Source organism: Monodelphis domestica, chromosome 1 (assembly GCF_027887165.1).
Source record: "Monodelphis domestica isolate mMonDom1 chromosome 1, mMonDom1.pri, whole genome shotgun sequence".
Classification (NCBI taxonomy): domain Eukaryota; kingdom Metazoa; phylum Chordata; class Mammalia; order Didelphimorphia; family Didelphidae; genus Monodelphis; species Monodelphis domestica.
In genome coordinates, this window is record NC_077227.1 from 674,662,350 (window position 1) to 674,686,675 (window position 24,326).

Below are 24,326 nucleotides of genomic sequence, written 5' to 3' on the forward strand. Positions count from 1 at the left end.
GAAAGCTAGAATTTATTCAGAGGCCCCTTCCAATAATGATATTCTCCAATTCTGTGAGATCAGTGAGGGAAGAAGAGGTGATAATATGGAAAGTCTCTTGAAAAAATCTGGTAAATTTAATTTGGGAGCAAAAAATATAATAATAATAATAATGAACATTTATATAATGCCTGCTATGGACCAGACACTATATAATATTTACAAATATTTATTTCATTTGACCCTTATGACAACCGTGGGAGGCAGACTCATTTATTACCCTCATTAACATGTTAGGAACCTGAGTCAGTGGTTTAGTGACTTATCTAGATCTAGGGTCATGTAGCTATGAAATACCCAAGACTAGATTTGAATGCATGTCCACTGTACCATCTAGCTGCTCCAATCAACTCGTTTTTCTCTTCATGACCCCATTTGGAGTTTTCTTGGCAAAGACAATGGAGTAACTGTTATTTCCTTCTCCAACTCATTTTACAGATGAGGAAATTGAGGGTCACATGGCTACTAAATGTCTGAGACCAGATTTGAACTCAGAAGGATGAGGCTTCCTGACTCCAGGTGCAGCACTCTTCACTGAGCCACCCAGCTTCCTATTTCAATCGGATAGCAGCTATAAAGACTAGAAGGAGCAGGTTAGCCATCTTCAAGTACTGGAAAGGCTAACCTATGAATGAAAGATGATACTGAGTCTGTTTGGAGCCCAAGGGCAGAGTAGTAATAATCAGTTGGAAGTTTCAGAGAGTTAGATTTTGGCTCAAAGTAAGGAAGATCTTCCTAACAATCTGATCTGTCTGAAAGTGAAAAACACTTCCTCAATCAATAGTGAGTTGCCCTCCCTGGAGGTATTTGAGTAGATAATAGATGAGCACTTGTCAGCAATGCTTTAGAATGGCTTCTTTGCATACTAGTGCAGAGGTTTTCACCTGGTATCCACCAACTGGTTTTTAAAAACACATTTGCATGTAGTTGTTTTTCTTTGTAACTCTAGGCATTTCCTTGTATGCATTTACCAACCTTATTCTAAGGAGGTGCCCTTAGGCTTTACTAGACTCCCAAAGGTGTCCGGACACAAAAGTGGTGAAGCATCATGGCTATTAGACCTTAGACTAGCTGCCCTCTAAGGTCCCAGGTAAGTCAGAACTTTTATGATGAATAGGAATGCCTTCCTAAGAATAAGAAGATGGCGGCAGGGAGAGGTAAAAGAGAAGACACAGATTTTGGAGACTTGGCATGGTTTCTTTTTCTGAGGTTGGCAGAGGCTGGATGTTGTGCCCTACATCTTCCATCTGCTGGAGAGAGTTTGTAATTGCTCTACTTAGTATCCATAAGAGAGAAAGAACCAGCACATCTGCTTCTTTCCTTGGGCTCTATGTCCTGTAGAAGCCAGAAGGTAGAGAGTCCATACATAAGGAGGCAGGATAAGTCCAATACAGCTGGTCACTGATTCCTCTCTTCTAGAAAAGCATCATCTTGGCCCCACACTGGCACTCCCGCTTTTCAGAGCCTGAGACTCGGGAAACAGTAATGATAATGATATCTAATTGCCTCTGCGGATATTTTATTAAGCTGGCCTTTTCCAGTTCATTATCATTAATATTTATGGTCGGGATATATTCCTCTGGGGACCCTTCGAACAGCTCTCTGCCTGTGGAGGTAAAATTTACGGCAACATAATGTGTATGAGCGTAAGTGACTGCCTACATAGATTGTGGGCTTCTCCCATGCAGTGGCAGATTTGTAAATGGTTTTGTATCAGTGTAAGCTATGGGTGTGAACACACACATCTTTTTACAGCTAATTAACTACACTGTTATTAATCTAGAAGGGAGTGTGACTGTTTGGTTGAGGAGGCTTGGGACTCATTCCTGCCAGCAAGCAGTCCCTCCCTCTGCTGCTGTTCTGGTCCTCATCGATGGAAAGGTCTTTCAGGACAAAGTCAACTGAAGGGTCTGGCCATAGTTGAGGTCTCCTCTACCGCTCAACCAAATGTCTTCTGGTTAAACAAAACCTAATACTCTTGGCAGGGACAGTAGGAAGAACATGGATTTGCCACACAGCTGATCTCCAGTGAACTGTAGGGGTGTAGGAAGAGCTCAGGGAGAGTTTGTTGCCCTTAGAACACCACTAAGAGTCTCATGTTCTACATCAATCCTCTCTCTCTCATTACTCCTAAAGGACTTTCAAAATATAAGTATAACATTGATAGTCTGCTTTTAGGTTTGCAAAGGACTTTTGTCATCTATGAAATCATTTGATCCTCACAACCACCCAGTGAGGTAGATTCCATTATTATCTCAATTTTGTTGATGAGAAAACTTAGTTTAGTTGAATGATTTGTCCACAGTCACACTAATATCTCAAATAGGATTTGAATTTAGATCTTCCTGACTCTTAGCAGTTAATAGCAGGAAAAGTCATAGAGGAGCCCAACTCGACCACATAAAACCTAGCAAATATCTGAAAGTAGCATCAAAAAGACTAATGATAAAGAAGTCCCCAAAGTCCGTAATGGTATTAAAAAGATAAAAAAAAAGAGGGATGGAGAACGGTAGAGGAATGAAAATAGGAAAGATAATGATAGTTCAGGATGGAGTCTCACCCAGCACAAACTAGAAACTACTGAAGGCAGGAAAGAGTGAGAAAAGTTGGGGAATAAGTGTGGATTCATTCAAAAGGAACTGAAGGCAATTGATATTCTGAACAAGGGTGTACAAACCCCTTTCAATTTTAGCAATCAAGTGCATAAAGCCAAATCCTAAATCTGGACTCTCAGAATAGAAGAGGAGGAACAGAAATAGTTGCCATAACTCATGGTACAGGGAAAGACAAGTCATGCATTTCTTGGGGTTCCAGGTCCACATCTGGAAGCAGAAGTAATTCAGGATATGAGGGCTAGTGCCAAGGAGGTAGCCTAGGAACAGAGATCACCAACGTCTAATGAGGGCTTTTTAGGCTAACAGCAGAGGGTGAAACCCAATCCTCATTGGGAGGTTATATTACATACATTGGAGAGTATATTTATATCTGATGTAATAGTTATATAATTTATATATGATATTTTAATAATTTACCTATTTATATAAAAGGAAGAGAAATGAACCACCCCAAGCCAGATTCATGATAGTCTACCAGGGGACTGAAACAGAAATAACTCATTAAATTAGAGGTTGAAATCTAACACGTGTCACCATAAACAGATTGCCAGGGCAATGGCACCAAACTACAGAGAAGAGAGAGAATCAAATAAATATAATTCAACCCATCCCAGAGGATCAGAGAATATTGGCAAAAACACAAAAACCTAAACCAATAATTGAGGCTAAAAATGTAAGTAAACAGAAGAAAACCTCATAATTAAGAAATACTATTGGTTAAGAGATGGCCAGGAGATGATCACAGAATAAGAAAGTAACTCCACAACAAATAAGAGACTAAGAAAAAAGGTCTGGCCAAAAAGACTGAGTAGATAGAAAAAATGAAGAATAAACAATGAAATTAGACTTCAGAGGAAAATAATAAAGGATAATAAATATAACTTAGAATAGAAGGTAGAAAACCTTCCCCAAGTAATGGGCTCTATGAAAAATAAAGTGGGCAAAATTGTATGGCTTCATGAAATGACAAGAAATGGGAAAAAAAAAACAAAAAGACTGGAAAAAGGGGGAAAATATATTGTGAAAAACAAGTGACATGGAAACAGGTCAATGAAATATAACTGAAAAATCATCAGATTCTTCAAAAATTCTGATAAAAATATTTGGATGTCAAAAATCATGAAAAGATAATTGCTCACATCTCTCAGAATCAGAGGGCAAAGTGAAAATAGAAAAATTCCATTGATTATCTCCTAAAAAATCCCAAACTCAAAATAACCAGATATTTCAGAGTCAAAATTCAAAGTTTTTAAGTCAAAGGAAAAACATTTCAGGGAGAAAAGAAGCATTCCAATCCCAAGCAACTACAGTCAGGATTACACAAACCTTAGAAACAATTGCAGTTGAGAGGAGGAAGCCTTACAATAGGTTATGCAAAAGGCTTACAATTGAGAGTGAGAGTCTGGAAGTTTTAGCATTTAGTAGGAGGGAAAATTGGATCTTTAATAGGATACAGTTGTCAAATTCATGGCCCAGGGTCCATAAAAACTTCTGAGTGTTACTGAACCAGATTAAAATAGTTCAGAAATGTGTAACAGAATAAAAAAAATTAAAATAGCATAGATAATATTAAGTTGTGATTTTCTAAGTCAATATGTTGGAGACAGGGTTCCATTTTTATTTGAGTTTGACACTACAATAGCAGACACTTAAAGTATTCCTGACAAAAACTGAAAAGAACTGAGTACAAAACTTTAAAATGTAAATAGGATTTATGAGAATCAGCTGGAAGGATCTAAATGATAAGATACTTAAACTCTAAAAAGAGAAGGGGAAAGTTTTCATCCATAATTATAATGTTAGAGATAAATAAGAAACATAGATTCTGGGTTTTGTTTTGTTTTATTTTAAGAGAGTAAATAAAAGGGAAGAAAAATAATATATCAAAGAGGAAAAATGGGGTGGAATTTTATGTAAATGGGGTGCATAAAAGATGCACCCCCCTTTTAAAATCTCTTTGGAATACAGATCTAGTAGTGGTATTGTTGGATGAAAGGGTATGAACAATTTTAGAAAGACTTATTCCTTATAATAAAAAATAAGAAAAAAGAAAAAAGTTCATCACAATTAACCAATTTACTAAAATGTCTGATGTTGTATGCAATGTCCCAATGTCCGGCAAAGAAGCAAGGAGAATGCTTTTTCATATCTGTTCTTAGAGACACAGGTTAGACATTATAATTTTTCAATATTCTGTTTTAAATATTTTGTTGTTTTTCATTTTTAGTCATATATTCATTTGGTTTATCATTTTCCTGGGCATTCCTACTTCACTTTGTAATAGTTCTATGCATATAGTTCTAATTATTTCTCTCTATGCTTATTCATATTAATCATAGTCATAATTTCTTATAGTACTAGGAGACATTTTGTAAACTTAAAATTTTTTAACTATTTGCCTATTGCTGGGCATCTATTAAAAAAAAAAAAACTCTTTCCTTCTGTCTTGGAATCAATACTAAGTATCAAGTCCAAGTCAAATGAGTTGTTAGAGTAGTAAAACTAGGCAATTGCGACTAAGTGACTTTGCCTTTGGTCACACAGGGAGGAAGTGGGCATCTTTTTTTCCAATTTTTTTTGCCCCTAGAAAAAGTGTTTTTATAAATATTTTTATGTATACTAAATTTTCCTTTTTGTCCTTAACCTTCTTGAGATCTTCATCTTTCAGTGCAATTTCTGAATTTAAGGGCACTTAAGGGCAAAATGGACATTTTAATCATTCTTTTTTCATTATTTCAAATAGCATTTTGGATTAGTTGAACCAATTCACAACTCCATTACACTGCAGTGGGTGACCACCTTTCACAATTTCTTTCAAAATTGACTATTTCTTCCTTTTGCCATCTTTCCTGGGTGTGAAGCAGGAACTCAGGGTATTGAATTATATTTCTCTTGTTATTTGTGATTTGGAACATCCTTTTGTATAATATCAACAATTGTTTGTATTCTTCTTTTGAAATCGATTTGTTCATACTATTTGACCACTTATCTATCCGGAGCTGGTATATTCATGACTTTCTTATTTTAATCAGAAAATGAGGATTAAACACACGTAGACACACATGCTCACAGAAATAGAAACACAGGGTTTGGTGTAAAAAAAACAATTAAATTTAACATGAATTCAGGATAATATGGTAGGCCGATAAGGACAGAAACAAGTATTTATTAAGCACATACTATATAGCACAAACCCTATGCTAAATACCATAAGAAGATTATCTTGTTTGATCCTCATAACTCAGGACTCAGGACGTGGGCACCTTTAGTACCTCTCCCCCTTTTTGCAGTTGATAACACTGAAGCAGATTGAGACTAGGTGACTCACCTTGGGTCACATAACTAATCATTGTGAGGCTGGATTTGAAATTAGGTCTTCTTTACTCTAGGCTCAGCACTCTAACCTTTACACTCCCTATCTGTCTCTAAAACAGTACAACTGGAGAGGAAAGAGTTACAAACAAAAGAAATCAGTCACAGAAGATGATTAAAAGAGAAATTAAAAAATGTCAACAATGAGTCATTAAACCCAAATTTTTAAGATTCAGCCAAAATAATCTTCAGAGGAAAATGTAGATATCTAAATATTTCCATTAGAAAAAAAAAGAGAAAAGATAGTTCAGTAAAGTAAGAATACTCCTTAAAAAATCTAGAAAATCCATGAATTAAAAAAAAAAAAAACTAAACACAAAAATAGACATTCTAAAAATCAAAGAAGAGGTAAAATTTTAAATGAAAATAATATTGACATGAACAAAGCCAAGAGCTTTTTTGGAGGAAGGAACCTAATAAATTCACAAACCATTAATTAATCTGATAAACAAAGGTGAGAAGAAAATGAAATTGCCCAAATCAAAATGAAAAGAGTCATAACATGAAAAGAAAGTTACTAGAAACTATTTTGCTTAATTATGTGATAACAAAATGGTAGTGAAATGAAAAGGGTGAATGTTTACAAAATAAAAAAAAACTCCAAGATTGTCCACAATAAATAGAGAATTAAGACAATCCATTTGTAGGGGAAAGTTATTGATCAAACAATAAATGCTCTCCCAAAATGGGGGAAAACAGGATCACATGGATTTATAAGATTATCAAAATTCCAAAGTAAAATTAGCTCCAAAATGATTATAAATTGTTTGCAATCACAAGGGAAAATGGCATTCCACTAAACTTTTATTGTGAGATAATTAGTCTTGAAATTTAAATTTAAATCAAAGAGAATGAAGTCAAAGAGAGCTATAGATGAATATCTAATGAATATTAATTCAAAGCTATCGAATTAGGTATTTAAAAATATTGCAGCTACAAATTTAAAGATTATATAATTTGACCAAATTGAATTCATACAGGAAAGAGCAGATAGCTCAAGATTAAGAAAACTATAAATATAATATATACCATGTTGTTAACAAAAACAATAAATGATTGGTGAGGAATTAATTGCTTATAATTGGGCCACAGAAATATAATAAAAATGAAAATATTATGTAAGTTGATTTAGAGATTTAGTGCTCCACTGAGCAGACATGAAAGATTACTTTCTAGAACTAGAGAAAATACTAAAATGCATCTGGAGGAGCAAAGGCCAAAATTTCAAGAGAAATAATATGTGTGGGGAGGAATGGGTAGCTTTTAGCTGTATCAGGTCACAAATTGTACTAAAAAGCAGTAATTCTGGGGGCAGTTGGGTTGCTCAGTGGATTGAGAGCCAGGCATAGAGATGGGAGGTCCTAGGTTCAAATCTGTCCTCAGACACTTCCCAGCTGTGTGACCCTGGGCAAGTCACTTAACCCCCATTGCCTAGCCCTTACCACTCTTATGCCTTGGAGCCAATACACATTATTGATTCCAAGACGGAAGGTAAGGGTAAAAAAAAACAGTAATTCTAAAAACTAATTTGATGTTAATTAAAACATAGTTGATGAGTTGAATTGATTAGGTAAACAAGATTCAAAACTAGATCACGTTCTTAATATAATGTTCATTAAACCCAAGCACAGAAACTATTTGGATTAAGGCTCACTGTCTGACAAAAACTTCTAGAAAAATCAGAAAGTGATCTGGAAGAAATTCAGATTAGATTAATAACTGACAACACATGTTACAATAAGCTCTATACATAGCCTAATTATAAAAAGGTGTTACTATTGGAAGGGGGAAGTGGAGGGTGAAGAGAAGGGAGCTTGTAGGAATAAGGTTGTCTTAATGTATATTGAACAAAAATATATTTTTAAAAAAAGTACTGACTTTAAAGAAGAAAAGGAGCAAAAAAGCCCGATTCAGACATAAACAATGTTAGTGACAAAATAAGGGAAAAGTAAAAATCTAACACTGATAAATTTAATATCAAAGATTTCAATAGGATTACAAATTCTATTGAAATTACAAATAGAAAAAATTTTAATTTAAAAATTTAATTTAAAAATTTCTTAAAAATAAAATATAAGGATAGTCTAAGAAGCTGTCATGCCAATATAGTAGAAGTGATAATGTTACTCAAATTAATTTATAATTTAATGCTATTAATCAAACTATTTAAGGTATATTTTGTAGACCTTGATAAATTGATTACAAAATTCATTTTTAGAATATCTGGGGAATTATAGGGGGAAAAGGAGGAATGAGTAGAGAATACTACTCCTAGACATCAAAATATATTATAAAGTAGCCCTCATGAGAATTATTTTGTATCGATCAAAAAATAGATAGATCAATGAAGCAGACCATACAAAAGAGAATTAGAAATAATGAAACACAATAGCTAAGTGTTTGATAGACCAAAAACATGAATTATTTAAGAAATAAATCTCTGGCTAAAAAGACCAAAAAACTGTTGGGAAAACTAGAAATCAGACTGGCAGAAATTGGGCTTGGACTGATGTCTTATTACATATTCCAAAAATAATGAAAAAATGGACATTTGACCTTAATATAAAAGATCTTACTATAAAAAATTTAGAAGAGAAGCTGGTCAGATTCATGGAAAAATAAATTAAATAAATAAGTAAATCTAATAATAAATAAATAAATAATAAATAAATTTAAAATAAATTATCCCAGCTGACAGAGGAAACGTTCCATTCTCTTCACTATAAAGCATTTAGAAACTACTAGGGGCAAAATGTTCTTTCAAGGGTTTTTGTTTGATTTTTATTGTTTTCCTAAAGAAGCTTCAATTAGGGGTGTATGGGAATTGGTATTTCCAGAAATGTGACTTTGATGTAAAAACTTATTTAAAATTAATAACTAAGCTTACTTTAAAAAAAAAACTCATAAAGTATCTTTTATCAATCTCAAAATGTTTCTCAAAACTGAAATCCATCTTTAAAAGACAGATGTTCTCCTGGGGATGAAGCATGACTGCAAACTTCAGAATGTTATTCATAGTCTCTGAAGAATTACTGTTATGAGTGATCTTAAAGTCAATAGAGAGATTCATGGTGGGTATGAGGAGGGTTTTGGGACAGCGAGGTGGTGCAGTGGATAGAATGCCAGGTTTTAGGTAAGGAAGACTCATTTTCCTGAATTCAAATCTGACCTCAGACACTTATTAGCTGTGTTACTCTGAGCAAGTCACTTAATGCTATTTGCCTCAGTTTCCCCATGTGTAAAATGAGCTGGAGAAAGAAATGGAAAATCACTCCATTATCTCTGCCAAGAAAACCTAAATGAGGTCACAAAGAGTCAGACATGACTGAAAAACAACTAACCAAAAACAACTAAACAATTGTTGGTAGAACTTACATCTTTGTGTTTGGTTGGGATGGCACTAGAATTTTAGACCCATCAACGTTATCTGCCCAGGGAGCTAGAATTACTGACGTATGTCTCCACACATACTGCCCATCCCTTTCTACAGAGTTCTGTGTTCATAGCTCTTTCTCTACAAATTTTAGCTAGAAAAATATGAAATCCTAACAAAATGCTACAATGTGTTCATTCCACTGGTGAGGCTGCCCTTATCATATTTGAGAATCATAATTGAGAAGTCTCATTGTCCAAAACAGAGAATTTTATAGGATTTCAGAATTGTAAGGGATCTCAGAGGCCCACTAATACAACCCAAAATAATAATTTTTTAAAATTGTTACTACAACACACATGAAAAGGGTCATCCAGCCTTTGCTGAAAACCCTCTTGAGATGGGGAAAACAACACTTGTTGAGGAAACTCATCCTATTTCAGGATAGCCTTCATGTTGGGATGTTCTTTCTTCCACCAAACTCCCTTGTAACTTCCACCCACCAACCCTAATTCTTCCTCAGGGCCCAAAAGAACAGGTCTAATCCCCCTCCCATGTCACTCATTTTTCAAGATAATAATTTACCACCACCATTACAAACCCCACTCCCTGCCTCTTCCTTCTACCTCTGGGGAATTCTCCTTTTTAACCTATGACAACCTCAGCTCTTTCAACTAATTCTTGCAAAAGATGAACTTGAAACTTTCACCAGTGATGTGTTGTTAAATGTATAACAACTGAATCTCAATCAACCACCACAACAGCAAAACTTACTTTAACGCACCTTAAAATTTAAAATTGCATTGTAATTACATACATAATAATTACATTATTGACATTTTCTTCAACATTTTCATAATTATGAAAATCAACAATAGATCAAACCCTTACTTGTAGCATTTGCTGATTTCTGAGGTATAAATGCTCATTCTGAAAATTTAACCATCAACTCAGAGATATTTAGACCTAGCTTTTAGCTCATCCCTCCCATTTCCTATTCTGGATGCTCCCCTCAGGCTCTCCAATTTATTAATGTCCTTCTTAAAATTTGGTGCCCAGAACCAAACAAAAAACTACAGGCGTGGTTTGGCTTCCTTCTTGGAAACTGGAAAGCCCAAGGTTGCATTAACTTTATGGGAGTTATTATCACGTGATTAACCCAAACTGAACTTACAATAAAATCTCCAGATCTTTTTCAAACAAAATTTGGTTTAGCCATATCTCTTCAATCTTGTACTTGGGAAATCAATTTCTAGAACCTTCTCTGGAGCTACTTTTCACCTGCCACTTACACTGGCTACTTGGTTCTCAACTGGCAGATTATGACCTAATATGTTTGGGGTTCTCTGAGGATAGCCCTGAGGAGTTGAGAGATTTTCCAATAATATTATTTCTGAGACCTGATATAATGAGTTTCCATGATTTTACAAGTTACCTGATTAATATCTATTAACATCAATTAGCTTTTACAAAAGGATTTTTAATGAAAAAATATAACAAGGAAGGTGGTTAAATGGCATAGTAGATAAGAATGTTCGGTTGGGAGTTAAGAACTTTCTGAGTTCAAATCTGGTCTACCTCACATACTGATTACCTGTGTGATCCTGGATAAGTCACCTTTTAAAACACTCTTTGCCTCAGTTTCTTCATCTATAAAATAATCTGAAGAAAAAAATATGACAAATCACAAATCTTTGCCAAGGAAAACTCAAATGGAGGCATGAAGAGATAGACATGGCTGAAACGCTAAATTGCAAAAAGTAAAGAAAAAAAAAACTCCTCTCTTCAAAATTCTTGGACAAACTTACCCACAACTACATAGAGTCCAAGAGAAAATGATCTTGAGGTCAAGACAGCTTGTTTGTGGCAAAAAAGTTAACTTGTAATAACTGACCATATGGAAGCCCTTTTCTTCCTTCCTGGAGTCCTCCTAAGTTCCTATGGGAGATATTCTTCACTAGGTTCCAAAAATCTTTCCTTTGAGTTGTTTGTGTCCTCACTTCTTGGTGAAGATATTGCCATCAACAGTGCTATTCAAGGGATATTCTCGCTGTAATGATGGGAAGTCCAATCTTCTGGTCTTTCAAAGGTTACAAGATGTTCTTCTGGCAAAGAGGGTCTGTGTTGGTGGCAAAGACTTTCCTCCTAAGGACTTGGATGGAACTGTTCCATTACCAGATTGACCTGCTTTTGAGATGCTATATTCAAAACTGTCAAGCCCTACTGTAAATCAATGATTCTCTTCAACCAGTTCTAGGACAATCCCTGTGTAGAATCATATCATTTCACCAGGGGCTCAAAGCATTTCACCTTTTCCAAATCTGATTAAATAAATTGTTAAGCCTTTACTTTATTCAATTCAGGATGCTACTAATTGTTCATAACTATTTTATACCTTGGGTTTATTGATTCTATAACTCATTTGAAGAGGCATTTTCCCTTAAAAGAGGTAACAGGGCTTATTTCTCGTTAGAAGACAAAAATTTCCTACACAAGGATAAGATAATGCATTTTACAATGATCAAACTTCATCTTATTACACTTAATATATAACGTTCTAACCCAGGGGCTGAAAAACTACAACCTGTGGTCTTGAGAACTAAGAATAATTTAAAACTAGCTCACTGACTGTAAAAAGCCAGGCAAGGAGTCAGATTTGGTCCTTGGATCATAGTTTGACAATCCCTATTCTAACATTAATATCCTTTTGGGTTTTTAGGTATCCAATATATTTACTATCTCTCCTAAGCTTTGTGTCATCTACAGATTTAATAAGGATTCATTATGCCTTTTAATATAAATTTCCTTTTCTGTTATGAATTTTAGAAAATGTAATAAACATGAATATTTAATATACAAAAAAGATTTTATATGTAAACATGAACTTCTATTATAGTTTTAAGTTTACCATGAATTTAAGATAATAACTGCTCTCTTGTTGTCCATTTCTTCCATTTTGGCCAAGGAAAAGAAGCTAGGATCAGAGATGGAAGATTCTTTGCCTCAATCTCCTGATGACTCAATACTACTTTCCTTGACTTTTTTCCTTCTTGTTGAATATAGGAAGAGTTCCCCACATCACTCAACTGCCCAATTAATATGATTAAGAAGATTCACTGTACTGATACTTTTATCAAGTACAAATGCCTCAGTTACTGAGTTTTAAAATTAACCAAATATTGAAACTAGATATGGGCAAATTTGAGATTCATTTGAACACCCCATTTACTTCAGGAAAAAAATGGAAATTAATTTTGTTCCTTATTTAGCAACTGGCAAGCTAGAGCTGAGAGCATGTTGGTTCAGTCTTGTCTGCTTTTCTTCTTGTTCAACCCTAGACTGGATTGAACTCAACCGTGTTACTTTTTTTTTTTTCATTTTTATTGACTCATTGCTTCATCTGGAGCCCTTTTCATCTCTGCTAGGAAGCTGAACTCAGCTATTACTTTTCATATTGCTATTTGGGATAGACCTATTTTCAATCATGATTCCTCCTACCTACCCTATGGGTCAGCTTAGTTTTTCCCTGAAAGGCAGCAACACTGTCCCCAGGACTTGATTGTTCTTCCTTGAGAGAGGTTCTGGTGGTCTCTAATAATATTGATATCATTTCTTGGTTACCTTAGGGCATAAAAGGCATCCCACATGAATATGAAGATCTATAGATTTGGCAGATGTCCCCAAGTCACATATTACCACACCTTGTCCTGAATACCAAATACCTATATGGAGAAGAGAAGGGCCACTTCTTTTTCTGAATATTAGTTTTTAGTTATCATTCAATCATTTCTAAATTGATCTAAATGAATATTGTTTAGCCCACATCTCCCAATATTTTCTACAGAAAGAGCATGGAATACCTTGTGGTGTGCTTTGTTAAAAATACGAGATGAATTATATAATAATTCCAAAGCCTAGCAAGGAAAAGAAATAAAGTTTGCACTTGGCATGACCTATTATTGATAGTTATACTTTTGTTTCTGATCAAAACTTCCTTTTCTTAATATTGATTCTCTTTTGACTATCTTTGCAGCAACTTACCAAGAATTAAGATCAAATTGACTGGCCAATGGTCTGCATATTCCATTCTCATCCTTTTGTAGAAAATTGAGATATTTGCATCTTTCTAGTCCTATGGTGCTTGTTTTCCACAGTCTTTCAAATGCTATCTGCAGTAGGTTGGGATGATCTACTAGTTCTGAAAATGTAGTTAATCTAGGCTAAGTGACTTGAATTCTACAATGACACCCAAGTATTCTTTTGCTATTTTATCTTGGCTATCAATTTATTATTAACCATTATTGTTCTTTCTGTTGTGAATGTTATATCTTAGTAGGTAAAACAGTCCTGGGTAGCTCTTGAATTCATGGCTAGTGGAGCTGTATGTAGGTGTGGTCAGCACTATTGGAATGCACAAAAGTCATTATTCATAAATGATCATGAACTCTCAATCAGTGGTCCGACCAAAGGATTATGATGCAAACTAAATTCTTGCTTATTTTGAGAGTGGGAAAGTGTTGAATGTTATTGAATCATATTATTAGAGATTTGAAAGGGACTTCAGAAAATACCAAATCCAAGCCCTAACTGAGCAAGAGCCTCCCCAACCCTTCACTAGTATCTTAAGTGAATATCCAGCCCCTGTTGATAAAGAATGCATTACCTTGATCAATTCTTATTGATAAAACACTGAAAGAATTGTCAGAAGTGATTGCTAAGGTTTTCTAGGACTGGAAGATAATCCTATGCTGATTTTCATAGAAGTAAAGAGGGATAGTACAAAAAAGTAAATCAGTGAATTTGACATTTATTTCTGGCAAAATGTTATTAAAGGGTTTCTGAATACTTAGAAAAGGAAGCAATAGTTAGTATAAGTCAGCATAGCTTTACCAAGGAGGTCAAAGAAACCTCATTTTCCTTTTTTGAAAAGGTAACTAGACAGAGATGAAGAAAATACTTTTAACACAATATGCTTAAGATTTTAAGCAGAGCATTTCACAAAAGTCTGTTGTGGCTGAAGAGGCAGAAATGCCCTAGCTAAATGGTGATGTCTGAAGGTGGAAAAGACTAAGCTTGAACCACATGCTAAACATAAAATCTGTCCATTTCTTGATTTCATTAAGGTACAAGGGAGATTTTAATTTTCCTTTGAGCAGCCTTTAAGATATGAGTTGATTTCATTGCCCAAGCAAAAAGAAGTAGGTTTTTAAAGTGGCAGTTTTATTTTGGGACTAAGTTAAAAGGTAGAAGAGGGTGATGTTTTAGATCTAGATTCTGGTAAGAGATATGAAGATGTGGGTGTGATCAACACCATCAGAATACTGGTTCAAACTCTTTCTCTGAAACTGTGTGCACATCTGGAAATCATTTTAGTTTTCTAGTCCTCAGTTTCCTCATATTCCTCATATCATGAGGATAATCCCTACAGTATCGATCTTAAGAAAGTTTTTGTGAAGTGCAAAAGTACTTTGGAAACTTTAAAGTTATATAAATATCAATCTCTACTTTTCCACATATAAGCACAGATTGGAAAATTAAGAGTGAAACATAATAGGAATTCCATGATTCTACTTAATGTCCACTCAATTCAATATTTACTGGATGTTTCTAGGTGTTCAATATTGTGTTAAATGTAAAGAAAAAAAGAGGAGATAGCATGATTGCCCCTAAGGATCTTGAAATCTCTTTGGAGAGGCAAACACAGTTAGGCATCAGTTTAAATGAAATCATAATGAGGCAGCAAATGTCAAATTCAAAAAGAATCTTTTAGGCAAGAGGAACTCAGAGGAGAGTTCATGCTGACTAAAAAGCTTAGTAGAGGCACTGAGGAAGTTAACGGGACTTGAAATGCATGCTGAAGGGTAGGTAGGATTTTGAGAAAGGTTATTTAGGTTATCTTAAAATTTAGGAATAATCCCAGTGTTTTCAGGATAGCAGATAGGTCTGAATGTAGTTGAGAGGGGGCTTCTATAGTGGGAAAAGCAAGAAGTATATATGTGGGATGGAGTCTACTGTGGAAATCCATAGCCATTTGGATTTTATTCTTTAGGGAAGGCTTCTAAAATGTGACATTTCAACCTAGAATCTACTTTATTTGGAAATTGTTTTTAAAAAGTCCAAATAACTATATTGTAAGAATGATTACTTCCTAGAAATGTATTATCCTTTAGTAGAAGAAAAGAATTTGAAAAACATGTTCTATATATTAATTTTATTGTGTTACATTTATGAAAAGACATACCAGATATCTGATGAGTGCATTATATTGGTAATGAACACTTTAAAGTATAATCAAAAGAATATAAATGGAATAAGTAGAAATAGATTTAATATAAAAACAGCAAAGTGTACTAAATATCAATAAAGAAGGAAATACATTTTATGAAAAAGGAATTTGTTAAAAGCAGTGTAAGTTCATTATTTTTAAATTTACTATCTCAGGTTTATTCAGTTGGGTTCTGAATGACAATCAGAAGATATTCTTTATCTGCAAAAAAAAAAGATAAATTTTAGTTAATCATGAAAACAATATTAATTACCAGAGACTATTTATGCTGATTTGGATTTTTCCTGGATCACTGCAACTTTAACAACCTACCTATCTTTAAAGGAAACAACTGAACAAAATGTTGGAAAACCTCAGCTTAACTTCTAATAGTATACAAAATGTATTTAAATGAAATCAGGATTATGGTAATTTAAATCAATACACATTTACTTATTATTTGAATTTTAAGCATTGTATAGAAATAACCTTAATTTATATGCATATATATATGTATCCATCTATCCTTGGCTTTACAAATAAATGTACTTCTGAGGTATATGTTAAATTCAGTCAAAAGGATACCCATTATGAGAATGGAAATATGTTCCCATGACCCAATATTCTTTAAGTAAATGAACTGAAAACCTTTAATCAAGAAAGGAATGAGGAGATCTAGGTTCTGGTTCTAGTTCTGCAAATTGCCATCTTACCAGCCAAATGTTTCCTTTTCTGTAAATGAGGGGATTATAACAGAAGATCTCTAAGGTATTATCCAGCAATATAATAGTGCCAGCTATGGTCTTTGATGGGCACTTCACATTCATAGGGCTTTGCTCTGCTGGAAATGCTTTAAGAACCCCCCCTCCCCTTTAGTGCTCATCTCATTTGAGCTTTCTCCTGATCTGATATATTTCATTAGCCTTTGAAGTTCTGTGTACTAAGTTAACTTAAAATGTGAGAGATATACACTTGAAATTTGTTAACATCATTTCTCACAATATAATGCAACTAAGGAAAATTAATTCTGCTGAACCAAAAGAAAGATTCATTGAAGACTTCCTAAACTCATCAAGATGAAATGAAATGTTAGGGCTTTAAGATACCTCAGATAGTCAACACATTTCTATCATAGATAGAGAAACAAGGCCCATATGGAGTTAAATGATTCCAAGAGCAGATGATGTAGTAGACAGTGAGGAAATAGTAGTCAAGATAGATCCTGGGCTTGGAGAAGTCACTGAGCCTCCCTGGGACGATGCTAATTGTTGTTGCTATTGCTATCATCATCATCACCATCATCATCATCATCACTGGTGACAGGGAAGAGTTAGGAAGAGAACCAACCCAGTGCTGTTTCTGTTATAAAATGCTTAAATAGACATTATTTGATAATTTTACATTTTCTTCCATTTCTCTAAGATCTCGAACATAAAGGTTTATCATTTTCCATAATTAAATGAAGCGGGGATAGAACCAAGATGAGAGCTGAGTAGCAGCAAAAGCTGAAACCACTCTGAGAATCCTCTCAAACCAAACTAAATGAAGTGAATAAAAATGTTAAAACATGTAACAAAAAACTATGTGTCTTTTATAGGATGCTATTGAAATAATTATCACAAGTTAATTCATAACATAGCTTAGTTTGAATATATTTTTGTAAACCTGTTATGTGTGTGAACTACAAATAGTGCTATTATTATAAAATAGTATTACTCTCTTACCTTAAAAGAATTATTTTGTTTTATTTTGCTTATTGCTATTACATAATTATTATAGTTATTATTATATTATAAAACTATTATAAGTATTATAAAAGCAGAATCAGGGGGTGGAGCCAAGATGGCTCAGAGCTGGAGCACCTAAAGCCCAAAACTCTCCAGTAATCCTTCCAAACCAATATTTATATTGTGCTTCAAAGTAAACAGAAATCCAAACCCAAGAAGTCATGAGATCCTCCTACTGAAAACAACTTGAAAGGTAGGCATAGTGTGTATTTTCATAGGAAAAGGGAGAGACACCCTCCCCCACCCAGTTATGAGCCCTGCAATAAGACCCAGCTGATTGTGTGAGCCCCAGGCAGAGCCTGGAGCTCCAGGGGTTCACCTCTGACTCACCACACATGGCCCAGGGCTTTTATAAAGGATGGCAGGGAGGAACTTGGAGGGAGCCACCTGTCTTGATACTCTTGCCCTGCCTGCTGGCTAGAGTAAAAAAAATTGCCCCAGGGCAGGCTAGCTCAGTAGGTCAGTTCAACTGGCTGAATCCAGTATTAACAGAAGAGGATTGAGAAAAGAGAACTCTGGGTATAATAGCTCAAACACTCTGGTTTATTAAATCAACAGAGGGTCAAGACAATATAGTCTTATATATAATGAACCTATAGTTTATAGGGCAGGGGGAATAAAGTAAATAAAATGAGTAAACAAGAGGGAAAAAAGCCTCAATTGTGAAGATTGGATTTGGTAATCTCATGATTGTAACAATGAAGGTACTTAGTTCTTCCTTTATTTTGAAGATTAAATTGCAATCCCCTGTCTATTTTTAGATTTTAATCCCCAAAGTATTAACTCAGTATCTAAAGTAGATCTACCCATTTTGAATACAAAAAGGTGTTAACTATCCAAAAAAGGTGTTAACTACAAAAGGTGTTAACTAACTAAAAAAGACGTGAACACCCATTTCATATATTGAGTGGGCAGTCCTGAAGAGGAGCGCCTGCTGTGATTGGTAGATGTAAAATTTAGGGGACGTGACACTAGAGAAAAAAGATCTTTAAATAGAGGAAATAATCACACAAGAATAGATTGATAGAGATCAATCACTGGAAGCTGGACTGAAGATAGACAGTCACACTTGGACTTGTAGTGAAGACCATCGGAGTTGGACTGGAAGACAGACACTTGAAAGACTGGAAGACAGACACTCAGACTTGGAGTGAAGACACTTGGCTGTGGAATTGGACCCCTGGAGGAGCTCATGCAGGAGATCTCAGACTGTTTTCCTTTTAGATGGTCACCATGGTAAGTGTATAGGCTGACTTAGTTTCCTTGCCTTTCCAAGGTGTGAACCTCTGAGAAAGGCTCATCATCTTGGGACTCTTTTCCCCTGACTGGCACCTTAGAATTTCTAACTGGTTCAGAGAAAGCTGGAGCTCTCTCTCCCCCACCTCACTTTATCCACCCCTTTCTCTCTCTCTCTCTCTCTCTCTCTCTCTCTCTCTCTCTCTCTCTCTCTCTCTCTCTCTCTCTCTCTCTCTCTCTCTCTCTCTCTCTCTCTCTCTCCCCACTTTCTCTCTTCCTTAATATCTTCCCTCTATTGTAAATCAACTACCATAAATTCCATTTATTTTATTAATTCAAGTTGGGATTTAGAATTTAAATCCCTGGTGACCACCAATAATATGTTGACTCCAACAATAAATTTAACACAATTAAAATCTTCTGTGGGAATAAGGACCAGTGAGCAATACCAATAAAGGAGGATGAGATTCACAAAACATCAAGCAAAATTTCAAAAGAACCAGGGAATTGGATGCAGGCTATGGAGGAGCTCAAAAAAGGAATTTAAAAATAAAATAAAACAGGTTGAAGAAAAATGGAAAAAGGAAAATAGTAGCCTGAGAAGCAAAATAGGTCATCTGGAAACAGAGGCACAGGCATTGAAATCCAGAACTGACCTGATGGAAAATGATGCAAAAAAATCAGGAGAAGAGAAGGATGACTTGAAAGGAAGAATGGACTAAAAGGAAAATTAGAATCAAAATGTTGTGTAAGAAATTAAGACTTTAAAAATTAGAATTGGGCAATTAGAAACTAATAACCTAATGAGACACCAAGACATATTAAAACAAAATTGAAAGAATGAAAAAAATTGAAGATAATATGAGACACCTCAATGAGAAAACAACTGGCCTGGAGAAGAGATTCAGGAGACAATTTAAGAATTACTGGACTACTCGAAAATCATGACCAAAAAAAAAAAAGCTGAGACATCATACCTCAGGAAATTATCTAAGAAAAGTGTCCTGGAATTCTTGAACATGAGGGTAAACTAGAGACTGAGAGAATCCACAGATCACTTCTGGCATTAAATCCCCAAGTGACAACTCCCAGGAATGTCATAGCCAAGCTCAAGAACTCCCAGGACAAGGAGAAGATACTTCAAGCTTCTAGAAAGAGACAATTCAGATATCATGGAGCACCAATAGGATTACAAAAGATCTGGCAGCATCCACACTGAAGGACTGGAAGGCATATAATATGATATTCTGGAAGCAAGGGAACTGGGTATACAAGCAAAAATCAACCAGCCAGCAAAACTGACTATATTCTTTCAGAGGAAAGTATGGTCATTTAATAAAGTAGACGATTTCCAAGCATTCCTCTAGACCTAAAAAGAAAATTTGATGCTCAAATACAGAGTTAAACAGAAACATTAAAAAGGTAAATAAGATCCTGGAAGGGTCTTCTTGTTCTGTGAAGTTGAAACCAGGCAAATCAGTAGATACTGAGTACAATGAACTGAGAGTCTGTGATTTCCTTGTCCTAAACCTTAGCCTCAATTCAGTAAAATTAAACGACTTGGTAAAATCTCAAAAAAAAAAGGTAAATAAGAAAAAATTTAAGAGTTTCAATAAGGTCAAATGGCATGTGTTTCTATGGAAATATGATACCTGTATTTCTTAAAATTGTTATCATTATCATACTAGCTAGAAGTATATAGGGTACAGTGGTAAGCTGTTTAGGATGATATGTCAAAAATACAAAAAACAAGGTGTAAAAAAGGATAATACTAAAAGAAATGGGAAAAACATAAAGTAGTATGGCAGGATTGGGGAGGGAAGACCAATACAATGGAAGGGAAGAAGTTCGAGACAGGTAATGCTTAAACCTTATTCTCTTTGGGATTTGCTCAGAGAGGGAAGAACAGTCAGATCCATTGGGGGTACAGAATTGTCTCTTGTCCTATAGAGAAGTAGAAGAGTAATAAGAAATGGAGTGGTCGGAGTAGAGTAATACGAGGGAGGGAGAGGTTGAGGGGGCCTTCAAAAGGCCTTATAGTAAAAGGGAAATCAGAAGAGAGGTGGTAGCAAGGAGAGTAATATAAGGGAGGGGGAAGGGGAGAGACTGATTAAATTGAAATACTGGAGGAGAGGGTAAGATGGAAAGGAGAAAGGTTAGGATGAAAGGATAAAGTCAAAATGGAGGGGGGTAGACAGGTAGTGGTCATAACTGTGAATATGAATGAGATGAACTCACCCATATAATGGAAGCAGATAGCAGAATGGATTAAGAACCAGACTCCTACTGTATGTTGTCTACAAGAAACACAGGTGGCAGATAGATATGAACAGGGTAAAGGTAAGAGGCTGGAGTAGAATCTACTGGGCTGCAACTGAGACAAAGAAGGCAAGAATGGCAATAATGATCTCAGTCAAGGCTAAAGTAAAAATAGATTTGATTAAAAGAGATAAGGAAGGTAAATACATCTCAATAAAAGGAAGTATAAAAGCAGAAGCAGATAAAAATGTTTGTAATCATTAAAACCTAAATGAATTTATAGGAAAACTTTGTATGAGAGATCAATCAATCAATTAACATATATTCTAGGCACTATTCCAGGTACTGGGAATACAAAAAGGAAGCAAAAGAATTCTTGCCCTACAATCAGCTTACAATCTAATAGGGGAGATAACATGCAAACAAATACATAGAAAGAAAGCTATAAAGAAAAAAGAGAAATAATTAACCAAGGGAAGGCACTACAGTAAAGAAGGGTTGAGGAAATATTCATGTAAAAGGTGGGATATTAGTAGGGAATAAAAGGAAGATAGGGAGGTCTATAATTAGAGTAGACGGAGAGCATTCTAGGCATGGGGAACCACCAGAGAAAATGCTCAGTGCCAAGAGATTGAATGGCATGTTTTGCAACAGTTGGGAGGTCAGGATCATTGGACTGAAGAGTGATGTGTATGAAGATTGGAGAGGTAGGAGGGGGCTAAGTTAAGAAGGACTCTGAATGCCAAATATGCCAAATAGAGTATTCCATATTTGCTCCTGGAGGCAATAGGTGCCAGTGGAGATATTCCAGAAGGGGAGGGAGTATGACATGATCAGAAATGCACTTTAAGGAAAATAACTTTCATGGCTAAATGTAAGACAGATTAGATTTGGAAGAAATTTGTGGGAGGTGGACCCACCAGCGGCTATTGAGATAGTGCAGCAATGAAGTGATGAAGGCCTGCACTCAAGCTAGAGCAGTCAAATGAGGGAAAGGGGTATATTTGAGAAATGTTGCAAAAGTGAATATGGTGTGAGAGAGAATGAGTAACCAGGATTACTCATTGGTTGTGAGACTGAGGGACAAGCAGGATGGTGTTCTGCTCTACAGTAACAGGAAAGGTAGAAGGGGAAGGCATAGAGGAAAATAATGAGTTCCATATTTTGGGCTATTGAGTTTAAGATGAACATCTTAATTTGAATATGTAGTTTGAGATGTCAAAGGCACTTGGATATGAGTGATCAGAGGTCAGAAGTGAGGATTAGAAAGGTAAATTTGATAATCATTAGCATGGAGATGTTAATTCAGTCCACAGAAAATCATGCAAAAAAGCCATTATTGCAACACAGTCATTCATGTTCATTTCATTTGCTGTAAATTCTAATAAACTAGGAATGACTTCTTTCCTACCTATACACACTGTACTCATAAAATGTCTTATGCACACACATACTCACATGTGACTGTGTTTCACTCCTATGTACTTCCTTTTGTGTGGCAGTAATACAGTCAGATGAAAGACATGGAATGGCCAGAAGTTAAAAGCTACAGTGTCCACATCTACAAACTGGACAGGCCAGGTTCATGCAGCAATCTTCTTGTTCCACATTTCATGGTGCTCTGATTTGTGTTCTGTCCTGCTTTCTGATTTCTATTCTGTCCTGCCAGCTGTGATTACGTGATTCTGGACCAATCCCAGCATCTCTGTGCTTCAACAGTCTCATCATATAAGTGGGATAATGCTATTGTATTCAACTAGGGCTGTCAAGGGGAACTTTGAAAGCATCTCATGAAGGGACCTATACTGCATAAAAGTTCTCGAGTATATTTGCTAATGAAGCATATAGCATTAAATCATATAGACTCATGGTATATTTCCTATTTGATCCTATGATCTTTTTTATAAAATTAATTAAATTCTACTATTTCAAATAAACAATGACAACAAAATGATACTTTAAGGTTTACAAATTAATTTAGATGTCTTATTTGATTCTTACAAAAACTCTGTGAGGTTGGAGCTATTATTCAGTTTTTACAGAAGAAGACACTGAGACTGAGAGTGGATAAATGACTTGGCCAGAATCACAGAAATAATAAATGCTTGAGATAGTTTTTATAATCAGGTTCCCTGACTCCAAGCCCTGAACTATTTGTTAAACTACCTGTGATGATGTCCAGATTATTACCAATGAAAGCAAATTAACTGCTAGTTCACAAAGGTGCTCTTTTTTATAGGCATATGCTTCAGTGAACCAGGAATGAATAAAAGGAAAATAAAAAATTCAAAAAAAATCCATTGTTCAGTGCCTTTAAAAAAAAAGTTATATGGACAATAGTACACTTCCATTGGCATCTTTTTAGTTAGTAAAGCTATGTGCCCTCAAGCCAAAAACAGGGCAAGTTACCCCTTGCATTTTTGTTAGCCATAAGGAAATATTTTAATGGGTGCAATCAGAGGAGAAGTGTGGCCATGTATCAGGAGGCTGGAAGGTAGAAAATTGTTATAAGAGAAGAACCACTGAACACTGAAAGTGAAATTAGAGATATGTTTTTTTTTCCTGTGGCAACAAGAGTTGGATCATCCTGGAAGATAGGAGCAGCTTATTTTCCAAAGATGATGATATAGGAAGTCAGTTAGAAGAAGAGATAAGCAATGATATTAGGTAACTTTACAATGAAGTGTATTGAGGTAGCTATTTGTCAATTTGATATATTAGAGCAGGGTGCTATCTTCCTAGGACATATATGGTATTTAGAATATGATAGAGCCTCCTGAGATTTATAAAACTAGATGTCCATTAGTTCTTCTCTGTGATACATATGAATACAAATGAAACTTCAGAAGAAATTTAAAAAGCACTGCTAAAGAGTTTAGGGGTATACATGATATTTTCCTCACTACTCCCAATTAAAAGTAAAGAATCCAGAAAAGAATGATAGATTTGGTAAACAGATGATTAACAATAATATTGGGGGCAGCTGGGTGACTCAGTGGATGACTCAGAGTCAGGCCCATAGATGGGAGGTCCTGGATTCAAATTTGACCTCAAACACTTCCTAGTTGTGTGACCCAGGGCAAGTCACTTAACCCCCATTGCCTAGCCCTTACAACTCTTCTGCCTTAGAATCAATACAAAGTATTGTACAAGTAAAGTACAGTACAAAGTAAAGGTTTTAGAAAAAAAATTACCTTTTATACAACACTCTAAGGTTTGCAAAGCAATGAACAAATATTATTTCATTTTATCCTAACAATAACTCTGAGAGTTAGGTACTATTATTATCTTCATTTTACATATAAGGAAACTCATATGCCCACATAGCTAAGGGTCTGAGATGGAATTTGAACTAAGGTCAACTGCTTTCTATATTTACT

General features: G+C 35.1%; 1 protein-coding gene across 1 annotated transcript in view; it reads right to left on the reverse strand.

The window, feature by feature from the left end:
• Positions 1-15,593: 15,593 nt before the first annotated feature.
• The window catches only part of DYNLRB2 (dynein light chain roadblock-type 2), a 28,466-nt gene continuing 19,733 nt past the window's right edge, over positions 15,594-24,326 (reverse strand). Inside the window, exon 4 of the mRNA XM_007477037.3 lies at positions 15,594-15,886. Coding sequence (XP_007477099.1) covers positions 15,843-15,886 — 44 coding nt within the window. The 3' untranslated portion in view covers positions 15,594-15,842. The remainder of the gene's footprint in view (positions 15,887-24,326) is intronic.